The 12,647-nt window shown below is 42.3% G+C and overlaps 1 protein-coding gene and 1 long non-coding RNA gene across 3 annotated transcripts in view; one reads left to right on the top strand and one right to left on the bottom strand.

The window, feature by feature from the left end:
* Nucleotides 1-577, top strand: part of LOC308474141 — a 129,765-nt gene extending 129,188 nt beyond the window's left edge. The window contains exon 3 of the long non-coding RNA XR_013984525.1: nucleotides 393-577. This is a non-coding gene — a long non-coding RNA (uncharacterized lncRNA). The remainder of the gene's footprint in view (nucleotides 1-392) is intronic.
* Nucleotides 578-8,527: 7,950 nt separating this feature from the next.
* Nucleotides 8,528-12,647, bottom strand: part of NAP1L4 (nucleosome assembly protein 1 like 4) — a 33,756-nt gene continuing 29,636 nt past the window's right edge. For both annotated transcript variants that reach the window (XM_080999452.1, XM_080999451.1), the window contains one exon: nucleotides 8,528-10,081. Coding sequence is in view for 1 of the 2 variants with exons in the window: in XM_080999451.1 (XP_080855577.1) it covers nucleotides 10,043-10,081 (39 nt within the window). In the remaining variant the exon portion in view is untranslated. The remainder of the gene's footprint in view (nucleotides 10,082-12,647) is intronic.

The raw sequence follows: 12,647 nt of genomic DNA, 5'->3' as shown, positions 1-12,647 counted from the left end.
CGGGACAGGCAGGCAGGGGGGAGCAAAGACTTTCGCCCCCCGCCCGCCTTCAGAAGGTGTTCCCGCCCCGCCGCCCGGCTTCGGAGCACCGTTCCGAAGCCGGGCGGCGGCGGGAGGTCTTCCCTCCCCCCCGCCCGGCTTCGGAGCACCGTTCCGAAGCCGGGCGGCGGCGGCAGGTGTTCCCTCCCCCACGCCCGGCTTCGGAGCACCGTTCCGAAGCCGGGCGGCGGCGGCAGGTGTTCCCTCCCCCCCGCCCGGCTTCGGAGGAGCCTTCCGAAGCCCGGCGGCGGCGGGAGGTGTTCCCGCCCCGCCGCCCGGCTTCGGAGGAGCCTTCTGAAGCCCGGCGGCGGCGAGAGGAGGTGTCCCCGCCCCGCCTCCAGGCTTCGGAGGAGGTCCGAGGACAGTGGGGAAGACGCGCTGCGCTTCCCCGCTGTCCCGGAGATTTCCCTATGGGCTGTCGTCTTGCGAAGCAAGCCCATAGGGAAATTCGTTTTGCGAAGCGCCTCCAAAACGGAAAACCCTTTCGTCTAGCGAGTTTTCCGTCTTGCGAGGCGTTCGTCTTGCGGGGTACCACTGTAATTGAGTCATTCACATTGCAATGGAGTCCTAAGCATGGTGAAAACTAGGCTGGCATTAATGTATGGCAACATGTCAGCCCAAAGTTGCTTCACCAGCCCAAAGAGCTTCATCTCTTAATTAGTTATCCTTCAAATGAAGGTTTTCCATTTTCCATGTTGGCTATCCCAGGCAAAAACATTTAAGCATGGGATTTCTCATGCACAGCCCACTCATATGAGGCTCATGGAGTACTTAAGCCTCTTTGTAGAGGCATCATGCAGCGTATGGGTTGTGTGTGCTGGAAAAGACATCCATCTTGAGAAATGCTAAAGGGCCTTGTCCCTTTGTAGGTGTTCAATTTGCTTCTTGAACGATGTGGGTCATTTACTTTCTTCCAAATATCCCTGTGTAACTCCGGCTCTGCTGATCCCAGCCAGTATTCATTGGTTTGGCAGATATTCGAGTCTAATGTAGGTTAAACTTTGTTCTAAGGTAATTTATGCACAATGCTGAGTTCTGAAGTCTCAGCACAGCTCATTACACATAAATTACCTTAGAACAAAGTGCAGATACATCACACATGCATCTTAAAGCGCTTTAATTATCACTTACAAATCTTCCAGCACTTCGGCTAATGTGCATACTTACACTATGCTTTTCCCACTTTAAATAGCACCCCACACGGAACTGTAAGCAGTGCAGGACTGGGATGCTGGCCTAAGACTCGACTAGACTCTGGTGGGAATATCACAAACCCTCCTCTCGTCTGCCCCTTCACCCACTGTTGTTTTGCAATGAACCTTACAAGGTTGGGAAAAAAGTCGTATCAGCTTCATTAATGCTGTGTTGGTTTGTTATTGTATTCAAGTATTATGGTGGGCAATGACAATGCATTGTGCCCAGACTTGCCCTTTTAAAGAAACCAAAATTCCTTCCTTCCTTCCTTCCTTCCTTCCTTCCTTCCTTCCTTCCTTCCTTCCTTCCTTCCTTCCTTCTTCCCTCCCTCCCTCCCTCCCTCAACAATGGCAGCAGAGGAAATGGGTGGTGGGCAAATAAGGTTTTCTGTGGCTTTCTCTCCATTAGCTCTCCAAAGAAGGGGATTTGCTGTTACATAGACCACTCATGAATGAGAAACATATTTTTAGGGGCTGGCCTAAAATCAAGCTGGACACGATTAGATTTGACCAGAGAAATATTATACCAGCATCAGATCTAACAAGCAGGAAGCTCGATTTCGGGTTTATCCTTCATAGAGAGGAATAGATGGGGACAACCTGAGAAAATTCCAGCCAATTCAGGCCCAGTTAACATTTCCAGATCAAGTTCTAGGTCAGCAGTGCCCCCCAGATGCTCTTGGGCTATAACTTCCATCATCCCTGTCCATATTGACTGGGGCTGATGGGAAATCCTTGAAACAAAGACATCTCAAGTGAAAGCTCAAATTCAGAGCCACTACTCTACTCAGGCAAGGGATTTCATTTGTGGCATGATCTCCTCAGCGAGGCTCATGTCTTCTCTACATATCTTTAGGCGCCAGGAAAATACATTCCTCTTCTCCCAGGTCTTTGGCTAATTAAATAACCCCTGGCCTTTTAAACTATATGTGAGGGAGGGGGGTACTGTTTTTGTTTGCTACTATGTTATGTATTTTTGCATTTTTATCTTGTAAACTGCCCTGTGATTCCAGGAGGATGAAGGGCAGCATAGAACTTCCAATAAACAAATAAATTAAATAAGCAGAAAATTTCAAAGTGCTACCACTGATACTCCACAGTGGTGTTCAATGGCATCTGTTCCCTCCAACCTACCAGGACTTCTTTAACCAAAAGCGCCTACGTATTCCTTCATTTTTTAAAATATTAATTTATCCAGCTAGGTGGCCAATAATGAAGCAGCTGTTAATAAACAAAGCAGAAAACCTCACCCAGCAGATCGAAAACCACAATGGATCAGCTGAGAGCTGAACTGATTTATACACAGCCCAAATCAGTACTGGAATAACCAAGTGTGGGAACTGCCGACAAACCCATTGTCATTTGCATAGCATGGTACTTAATGACCATTCAGAATGAGGTTGTAATATTCTAACGCAACCTCCGACCATAGTGACATCAGCAGCAGCCGGGTCATCCCCCTTCATTGGGAAAGCTGAACTGCTTTTAAAACTGAGCAATCATGAGCACCTTGCAGATTTCTACTGCAGCCCTTCAGGCCTCAGCAAAGCTAGTTATTGCTGGGTTGGGCCAGCAAACTCACCTGAATCACACCTGCTTACCTAACTATGATCTCAGCAGCACTGACTCAGCAGTGGAGCATTTCAAACTGGGGATTAGGTGTTCTCAACTGCACATCTTTTCCTATTTTGGTCTATTTTGGCAATTAGCAGAGCTGGATCTGCTTCAACTTGAATTTTGATCCATGCACACAAATATTTTGCCCAATCTAGTATGTATTTGTTTTCACTCTTTTTGTAATGAGGTTAGTTTGTGGCGATGCATCCCAGAGAAATGTTTTTGTTTTAAGAGTAGCAATTGTATTAAAGAAACACATTAACAAAGCTGTAGGTTCTGATTTCTGTGCAGGGTGTTTTATCTTTTTCTTGGCAGCCTGCTGGGCAGTGAGGAAGAGGGGGTAAGAAAGAGAAAGAAAAGGAGGATACCAAGAGTTGTGTGTATGCTATTGGGTTAAGTCCCTGCTTTTTTGCCTGATTGGGCTCCTGTAGTTCTCTTCCAGTTTTAGCAGCTGGGTGGAGCAGTTCTCTGTCTCCTTAGGTAAAGGTAAAGGGACCTCTGACCATTAGGTCCAGTCGTGACTGACTCTGGGGTTGCGGCACTCATCTCGCTTTATTGGCTGAGGGAGCCGGCGTACAGCTTCCGGGTCATGTGGCCAGCATGACTAAGCCACTTCTGGCGAACCAGAGCAGCGCACGGAAACGCCGTTTACCTTCCCGCTGGAGCGGTACCTATTTATCTACTTGCACTTTGACGTGCTTTCGAACTGCTAGGTTGGCAGGAGCAGGGACTGAGCAATGGGAGCTCACCCCATCGCGGGGATTCGAGCCACCGACCTTCTGATCGGCTAGTCCTAAGCTCTGTGGTTTAACCCACAGTGCCACCTGCATCCCTCAGTCTGCTTACCTTGCAATAAAGTAAGGATGCACAGAGCCATGGCTGAAAAATCCAGCCTCATTTTTGATTTTCCTTGTCCCCCTCCCCACTTCTTTGTAGGACATCTTGCCTGATGAAGAGTTCTGGAGAACTAAAAAATCTAGCCACTTTTGTGACATCTTGGTTGGTTCCAGTAAATAAATGCTTTTGCCCAACTGTGGGTTTTTTGCTTGCTCTTATGGACTGACAAGACTACCTTTGCTTTCTGTCAGGATAGGACTCACATTTCTCAGCAGCAACTATGAAAAGCTGTTTTCAGTGAAAGGGAAACATTTGGGAGACCTCTTGGACATACCATTGACAAGTCATTTAAAATTGCAACTCAAAAAAAAGCATATTAGGTTGTTGGAGTTGCTACTCTCACGTAACAATGATATACCAGGAATCCCTGGCAAAAAGCACTAGGGTGGGATATCTATTTTGTTTGGGAGCAGTTATGTGAGGATTTACCTCTCATTGTGAATATATGTTATGTAATGGTGTTCTTGGAGAGTTACATGGGGAAATAAAGCAGATGGCCTTATGCAAGGCGCTGTGGTCTCTGCCTAACCCCCTGCGCCATCTGAAACAAGGGGCTCATAGTACTGACCTACTTAGAGGGTCGTTGCAAGGATTACTGAGTGCAATCCTCATGTGTAAAGCCTGGGGCTCAAAAAAAGGACTATACAGGACTATACAAAGGATTAGAATTATTAAAAACATTGTATGCTACAGCTGTATCATGGGTGTTTTTTATTGTGAAGACTCTTGAGAATTGAAATTTGTAAATTACACCCAATACTAAAACCTCAATGGATTTTGAAACATCTATCATGTAAAAACGAAACCACAAAAAACACTTATTATAAACAATAATGATGTATGCAGTTCTGTACTTTCTGCTAATTTTAGCTTCTTACATGGATCCAGTGATCCTATTCAAATTCAATTATTAAGATGTGTCTCTCCAGTAAAACTGACTTGTGCTTTGCTGATTTCCATTTTCCTTCTCAGTAAAGTCAAAGTTGAGTGCAATGAAAGTAGAAATTGTATTTTTGTGACTCACTCCTACTTCAAAACAAAGTTGCATAAAGCTCGTATTCATGGCAGCCCCCGATTCCTTCAAGCTACCACTTTGATTGGCTTCCAGCATTCTGTGTGTGCAAATATTTTAAGGCTTTGGAAACAAGACAGCTGTAGGTGTAAAAGCAAGGAGGGAAGTGGATTATATGCTTTGTCAGAACACTAAGCTCAGTGATGAAAATGAATGAAACCGTTTCCCATAAAGGTATTATTGTCCAGCCTTGCCAATTTTTCTCACTGTGCATGTGGTTTGGAGTTCTGAATTAACCTCTCTCTAGTTGTCTTTTAAAAAGATGGCTTAAATTATAACATTAAATAATTGATTTAATGATAAGCCAAAAAAGTCATGCCTAGTTCAACTTTTACCAGAGTTGGCAATTTTTTTTGTTTTCGTTTTGGCAGTTTGCTGTAAATATCTCAACTATGAAATGTTACAGTCAAAGTGAGGTAAGGGCCGGTTTTCTGGCTTTGCTAATGTTTATATTTTATACCCCTGTGAGGTAGGTTAGGCTAAGTTAATACAGTGGTACCTTGGTTTAAGAACAGCTTAGTTTATGAACAACTTGGATTAAGAACGCTGCAAACCTGGAAGTAGGTGTTTTTGTTCGTGAACTTCGCCTTGGAAGCAGAACATGTTTCACTTCCTCTTGAGTGTGTTCCATTTGTAAATTGAGTCCCCCGCTGCTATGGGAAAGCACACCTTGGTTTAAGAACTCTTTAAGAACGGACTTCCAGAACAGATTAAGTTTGTAAACCAAGTTACCACTGTACATACAAAAGCTGTTCTTGCCTATAAATTGCAAGTGCCTCAACCTACAGTGTAGCAGGCCCAGGAAATCCTGCGTCCATCTTTTCGCCTTGTTTCCCCATGCCTCTAACAATCTTTCTCTCCATGCCCACCTCCCCTTTTTCTCTTTGTACAGGTCTACTCTTGATGCCTTTCCCAACAAAACCAAACTTTGAAGTGCTGCTTGTCCGCTTCTGCAGTGCAGGAATATCAGAGTTTTGTAATTGTGAATGATGCCACCATTACCTCCTCAACAGACAACCCCGTCTGGAGGAGCCATTTAGCAACAACTCAGTTATTTATGCCACAACACTGGAGGGATGATGCTGTGCACAAAGTGATAGGGCTCCAGCAGCTTTACTAGGATGCTTGTAGAAGGAATCCGGCTTCATTTTTCTGGAGGGAAAAGCAAAACAATTAGGAGGCAATCAAATTACATTTCCTCTTCCATAAGACCAGCCCAAGCACAATACAGCCTCTGCTGATGAATAAAGGAAAGATTTTTGGCAAGACCAAGGTTTCCCAAGGCAGCTGTGAACAGCATGAAATTGCAAAGCCATGTCACTCTTGGAACTGAAAGCGGCTATTTCCTGAAAAACACGGGTGTAATTACAGGAAGAGAAGCCTATCAGTTATGCTTGAACACAAAGTATTGATGGATCTGCATAGAACCCAGCATCACTAAACTGGTAATAATGTGTTGAGATCAACAAGCAACTTTTTAAAGTGTTTGCCTAACTACTCACTTCAGCCTTCCCTTTTGCTTTTACCTTACTATGCCCAAGACACCCAGGGTTAGTCACCCATATGTCTGAAATTATTTTCTTTTTAAAAGTACCTCCTCCAATGAGTCTATTGCCTGGCAGTTGGGACATGCACATATGGGCGAGTCTGTGGCTAGTGATGAACAATTTGGGAGAAAATACTCCAAAATGAAGCAACAATGTGAAGGGCCTTTCTTCTATGCCCTTCTACGGGGCTGACATTTGCATCCCTAAGTGGTGACATAAGGAATGCTGGAAACAAGTAAGCCTTGTAGTCTCTGGCAGCATCTGAAATCTTTCGGGGCAGAATTGGCTCTTTGCTGATTTACAAGCCTCAGCCATTGACTAAAGTTGTTGAAATACTAATTGCACTACTTTACTGGCTTTACCTTTTAAAAAGGGTGTTGAAGTGTTAGGCAAACTACCTAGGAGAAGCATGGGAGAGCTGTAGTTCTCCAGTTGCTGCTGGACTACAACTCCTAGTGCTCTCTCCCTCCCTGCTTTTATGATATACTGGTAAATAGAGACAAAAGGCAGAAAACATTCAGGGATTCCTATCAGAGATATGCTAGGAGTATCAGGTTAAAGGATATATGGTGTCCAATATTATGACTAAGCAAACTGAAAAGGTCTTTTATTCATTAGATCATCCAGACCAGACAGGATTCTGACAAGTGAAATATTCCTGATGCAGAAATCTGTGGCCTAGATCAAGCCTTTCATTGTGCCTGAACTAGACTCAAGACATTCTACTTGGCAGCATTTGCTTTAATTTCTCTTTCCTCCACCTCTTCTTAAAACTTCATTTCCTTGGGACTTAATTGGCTTCTATTTGGGGTATGTTAAAAAATAGTAATCAATGATGTAGAAACAGAAAGCATTTGGGATTCCGGGGAGCCTACACAGGCAAGCATACCTCTGACCACTTAAAACAGGCACAGAAATCAGCAACTCAATTTTTTTGCAGGCTAATTTAATTGGAGGAAGATAGAAGAGTTACATGAGCAGCTAGGCACACATCCAACCATAGTCTCTACAAAACAGAGAGCAGTCTTACCTAGACAAGTATAAAGAGCTTCTTCTTTTGACCCACATGGCTCTTGATACAGCCACCATTCTTATTATTTCCCCTAGTTCTTGGATTGTTATAGCAACACTGCTGCCCTGCCTCTTCTTCCAGACAGCTCATAAGCACCATGCGAGATCAGACTGAAAGGCCAAACTGGTCCAGCATCTTGTTTTGCACAATGGCCAGCAAAAGACTCCAGGAAGTCCACAAGCAGACCATGAAGGCAACAGCCCTTTCCCACTCTTGTGCCTCAGTGATCCCAGAGTTAGTATATTGCCATAATGACCAGTAGCCATCAATAACCTTAACCATCATAAGGATTCTTCTACACTCTTTAAGGAGGTCTCACAAAGCCCCAGTCCAGTTCCACAACTTTCCTTTTGTTGCATTATTCCTTAATGGAATAATTTTCCAACTGGGTTGCCAAACAAAGCTATAAGGAAACTATCATTCTGATGCAAAACCCCAGAGAATAAAAATATTATCAGCAAACTAGTGGACAAATTGCAATCTATTATACTGTTTGAATAGTCTTCACTTCACAAGAGAATGTACTATTTACTCTCAGCTACTCAGGGCGAGAAGGAGGGCCAACCTTCAGCAGAAAGGCTTCTGTAGTAACAACTTCATTGCTATTGTCAACATGGTTAAGAACTGCTTGTGTGAAAAATGGTTTCTGGCCTGATCCTAGCACAGGGAATGGGTGTTCTGACTCTACCCTTTTGAGTCATTAAATCATTTTTACCTGGTAGTCCATGGTCCTAATAAATGAATCCCCCTCTCCTCCCCTCAGTGTACCAGCATGTAATCTATAGGCCGTATCCATTGAAGCCACTGCACCTACTGAATGACTTCCACTCACACAATGTTGTTGGATACAGCCCTCAGATTTTTGCTGCATCTTGAAATTCTATCTATAAATCTGCTGCTTGCAGAAATATCCTCACGCTGCCAAACCACTGAATTCTGAAATCACAAGCTATTTACTATGCTAACATTCAGAATATCTGAGTGGCACAAGAATGAAATCTTAATAGCTTTCATTCCCCCAGCCCACCCCCCAAGTCGTTGAAAATACCATTAACAAAGTATTAACAAAGAAACTGTCAGGACAATATGCTTCATGTTTCACAACTTTAATAGAATATTCTAACTATTCTGTACAAATTGAAAACACTGTATTAAGTTACAAATGTATAAGGTAAGGCTGGAGCACTCTCTACATGCCTGGTAACAGCATTCATACAGTTGCTAATGAACTGTTGCCAAAAGCTGGCATTGTATGTTGAAGAAATGAGAACTGTAATTCTGAATAGATCTTTTGAAGGATTCTGGAGCTTTAAAACCACTGGAGTGTGGAACAGTGTGATATGAGTATTGCAAATTAAATATCAGAAGTACACTCACATATAATTTAATTTATATTTTCCCAATTAAATGACTCTCATAAGCACAGTTCAGATGATCCCCTAAACCATCAGAAACATACCATCCTTCCCATTCTTGCATCATTTTCAGACTCCTCTTTTGTACATGTCATAGTTTGCTGTCATGTCTGAATAGGCAAGCTTTGATCTTCGCTTACCTCTAGAATTTGAAACCAACAATTCTGATTTGAAGTGCAAACCACAGCTTGCCAGTTCAGACTTCACAATAATTTATGCCTCACACTGAAAAAGAAACTGAAAAGTGAAGCTGCCCACAAGAGGGGAGGAAGCAGACAAAGCTGTAGCTCATTCCCAATCCTTGTTTTGGAGGACCATCTGAACCAGGCTTGGTAATGTAGGCTAAGCTAGACCAGTGATACATTTTACTGCTGCAACCCACGTCCATCAACTATGAGGCCCGTCTTAAGATCTCCTTTCCCAGTTTGTTTTGAAATGTTTGATGAGCAATCATTCTGTGAGCAGACTATGTTTTCCATGTACAAGTACCCATATTTTATAAACAGGAAAAATATTCTTCAAGTATATTTAAAACTATTAAAAGCACTAGTTCATCAAAGTACTTACAAACATGAATAAATAAGGTGAACAACTAAGTATCTGTCAACCACCACCTTCTTCAAAGAAGATAAAGGAAATGTTACTTCAAATTCAGATTGCTTTTACTGGAGATGACAATGTTTCAAGCTGCTCTATAGCACTAGTCTGATTGGTAGGTTGCAGGAATCATGTTATTTTAGAGGGAATAAGAGCTAGCAGAAATCATATTGCTTTATTTGTTTTCACTGCAAGTATTTTATTAATCCAATATATTTTCATGTGAACTATTCCACAATATTTAGATAAAAAAATTCACTGAAGTGAGGGCAAGTATTTCAGAAGAGCAAATTAGTTTCCCCCCCAATTTTAATTTGAAAGCCTACTGAAACAGGTTGAGCTACAGTATACCAAAGGCCGTAGAGTGTGTGCTTTAATTAAACCTCATATTTCTCAAATGCATTAAGTTGCCACTGTACAAGTTAAGCAAAAAAATAAGAAAAAAGTTAGTGAAAATCATGCATTTGAAAACAATTTAGTTTTAAGCGTTGTTAATAAGATTGTGCTGCAGCAATGGAATATCCTGAACTGCAGGCCAGGTATCCAAATATTTGTTACAGGTTGTTCAAATATCACTCTGAAGTGGTATTTCCTTATTGTTGTTTGCATTCAGCAGGCTGGCTGGCATCTTTCTGTTTGAAGAGGAAAAAAGAGAGTAAGTTTACACAACAGGTACCCAAGCATGACACCAAGTTTCATTCCACATTCATAAGCAACAAGAGAACTATGGTGTGGGAGCTAATGTAGGCAAACATTCCATCAACAGAAGGATTTCTCCTTCAGCGACAGAACATTCTCCCTGCACTCCTCCCTCCAAGCACCCCCTAAATCTGTTTCAGGTGTTTCCCCAACCCTCTGGAGCACAGAGGGTTGGGGAGGGCACAGAGAACACATAAGAGGGATGAAGGAAATGAAAGTCCTGTTGCACAGGTAGAAATTCCTGGGCTGATGGGACTCTTTTGGCAGAATATTACTCATTGTACACAACTGGTACAGTCAAACCTCAGTTCCCAAATGCCTCCAATTTGGAACATTTTGGCTCCCAAACGCCGAAAACCCGGAAATAAGTGTTCCGGTTTTTGAACGTTTTTCAGAAGTCGAATGTCCGACATGGCTTCTGCTTGAGTGCAGAAAGTTCCTACAGCCAATCGGAAGCCGCACCTCGGTTGTCGAACATTTCGGAAGCCAAATGGGCTTCTGGAACGGATTATGTTCAACAACTGAGATTTGACTGTACTATATGAAAGCTAATTTCCCAAATTAAAATAAAAGGCTTCTGGTGCTATTTCATATGTGGCAGGAGAACTATTCCCCTTTCCAGATTTTATACTTTTTTTGCTTTAAACTATTTTTGGCTATGTTAGAAGTGGTGGTATTTTGGCAGTGACTACCCACAAGGTCAAGCATGGGTCAGCAGTGCTGAAGGATCTGGTGCAGAAGAAATATAGGATTGTATCTGATGGTAGTTTTGTACTAGCAGGAAGCACTTTTGGCTAGTCTACTTTTCCCCAGCTCCCCACACCCTGAAAAGTTACTCATGAGGGTTTGAGATCCTCCAGCATATAGTTCCCTATACTAAAATCAGTTCCACAACTCTCTGGTTTCCGAATGTTTGTTCATGGCAAGGAGATATGCTGCCATTATCCCACGGCTATACTGTGTAGCGCTGCCAATGCTAATGGAAATGCAGTGAGGAGGACTACTGGTCTTGTTAATTCAACTCCTTGTTCCAAGTGACACTAGAGCTAATGTCTCATACTGCAATATTGTGTGGCATAGGCTTATCAATGCAGTAGGTGGCAGTTATCAGGCCACCTGTCTGCAACTCTATCACAAAACAAGCTGTTAATATTTTTTTAGTTTACTTTGTTAAACATGTGCTTGATCCTAAGTCATGAAAATGAACAAGCAGTTAATGTATTTCCTAGAGGCACAGGAAGCAATAATTTCCAAAGGTATGAAGCAAGTTCTAGATCTTAAGAATGAAATGCTTTTCCAACACCTCCCTCAATTGTAATTCTAGAGAGGGAACCCAAAATTGTGTGGTCTTCAGAGCTTAAAGCTAAGCAGTTTTCTGCATATTTTGTATGCAAAATGAAAAGGGAACCATGAAATATAATGGGCAATGAGCCTGTGCAAAACTTCAGGCTCCCTTTCTGTGTGTAGCTAGGAAAAGGAGCCTGCGCTAAACTGGGATTTTGTGAAAATGGAAGCAGGCACCAACTAAGTCCTTGTTGTAGTTCTGCAGGAGGGGAGGAGTGTAGAAGCCCAAGGTTTTACTCAGATTCATTCCTGCTTGTGTACATGGTTTAACATTACATATAGACACAGTGTGAAAGAGTGAAAAGTGCAGGACTGAAAAGAGCATGTTGCCTTCTAATTTCAAGTGTAATGTGAATATGTGATAATATGCTGTGTTTTATGAGTGAAATATATGCACTTTAATAAGAAAAAATCAGTTGAGAAATTATATTCTTCCTTTAAAAACAGGTTTCCTCTCTATAATAAAGGCCTTCAATATATATCACAGAACACTACCACAATGTAATGGATCCCTAGTTTTAAAAGTTAGGCAAAATATACCAGGACTCTAAACAGATTGAGGTTACTATCAGCCAACACCCCTAAAAACAGCTTTCTTATGCCAACATCTCTAACAACACAGATTTCTACCAAAGAGCTCCATGTTAAGTATGCCTTGGGAAGAAAAAAAGCACAGGCAAGAGAAGACTGAAAAACACAGTATTCCAATCTGCTTCGCAAGTATAAGTCAACACACAATGCACAGGTTCTCCAAGAGCAATGCTTTTTCGAGTACTAGTATTATGGTCTGGTCTACACTAGATTAGGCATCTTCACCCTGCATTCAAGACTGCAATTCCTCTTTTACATCAGTTGTCAAGGTTAGGGAAACAGATGCAATCATAGAATGTATGTAGAATTGTTCCCTGCTAATGCAATGACAATCATATAGGCCCTAAATCCTAATGCAGATACGGAAAAAAACACCCTAAAATAGTTTCCCCCTTAAATTCTCTGCACTGCCAAGAGCTGAAGAGGATGGCCAGCAGCACAAAAACATGCACAATATGGAACCATTCACAGCTCCTAAGTCAGAACAACAGTGTATAACTGTGGTTAAATTCACCAAGATTATATAGATGGCAATATGGTATTTGCTACATGACAATGCAATTT

The sequence above is a fragment of the Podarcis pityusensis genome (genome assembly GCF_964106645.2).
Source record: "Podarcis pityusensis genome assembly, chromosome: 1".
In the NCBI taxonomy this organism is placed as follows: Eukaryota; Metazoa; Chordata; class Lepidosauria; order Squamata; family Lacertidae; genus Podarcis; species Podarcis pityusensis.
The sequence above is the reverse complement of the archived record's forward strand: the minus strand, read 5'-3'. Positions and strand labels throughout refer to the sequence as shown.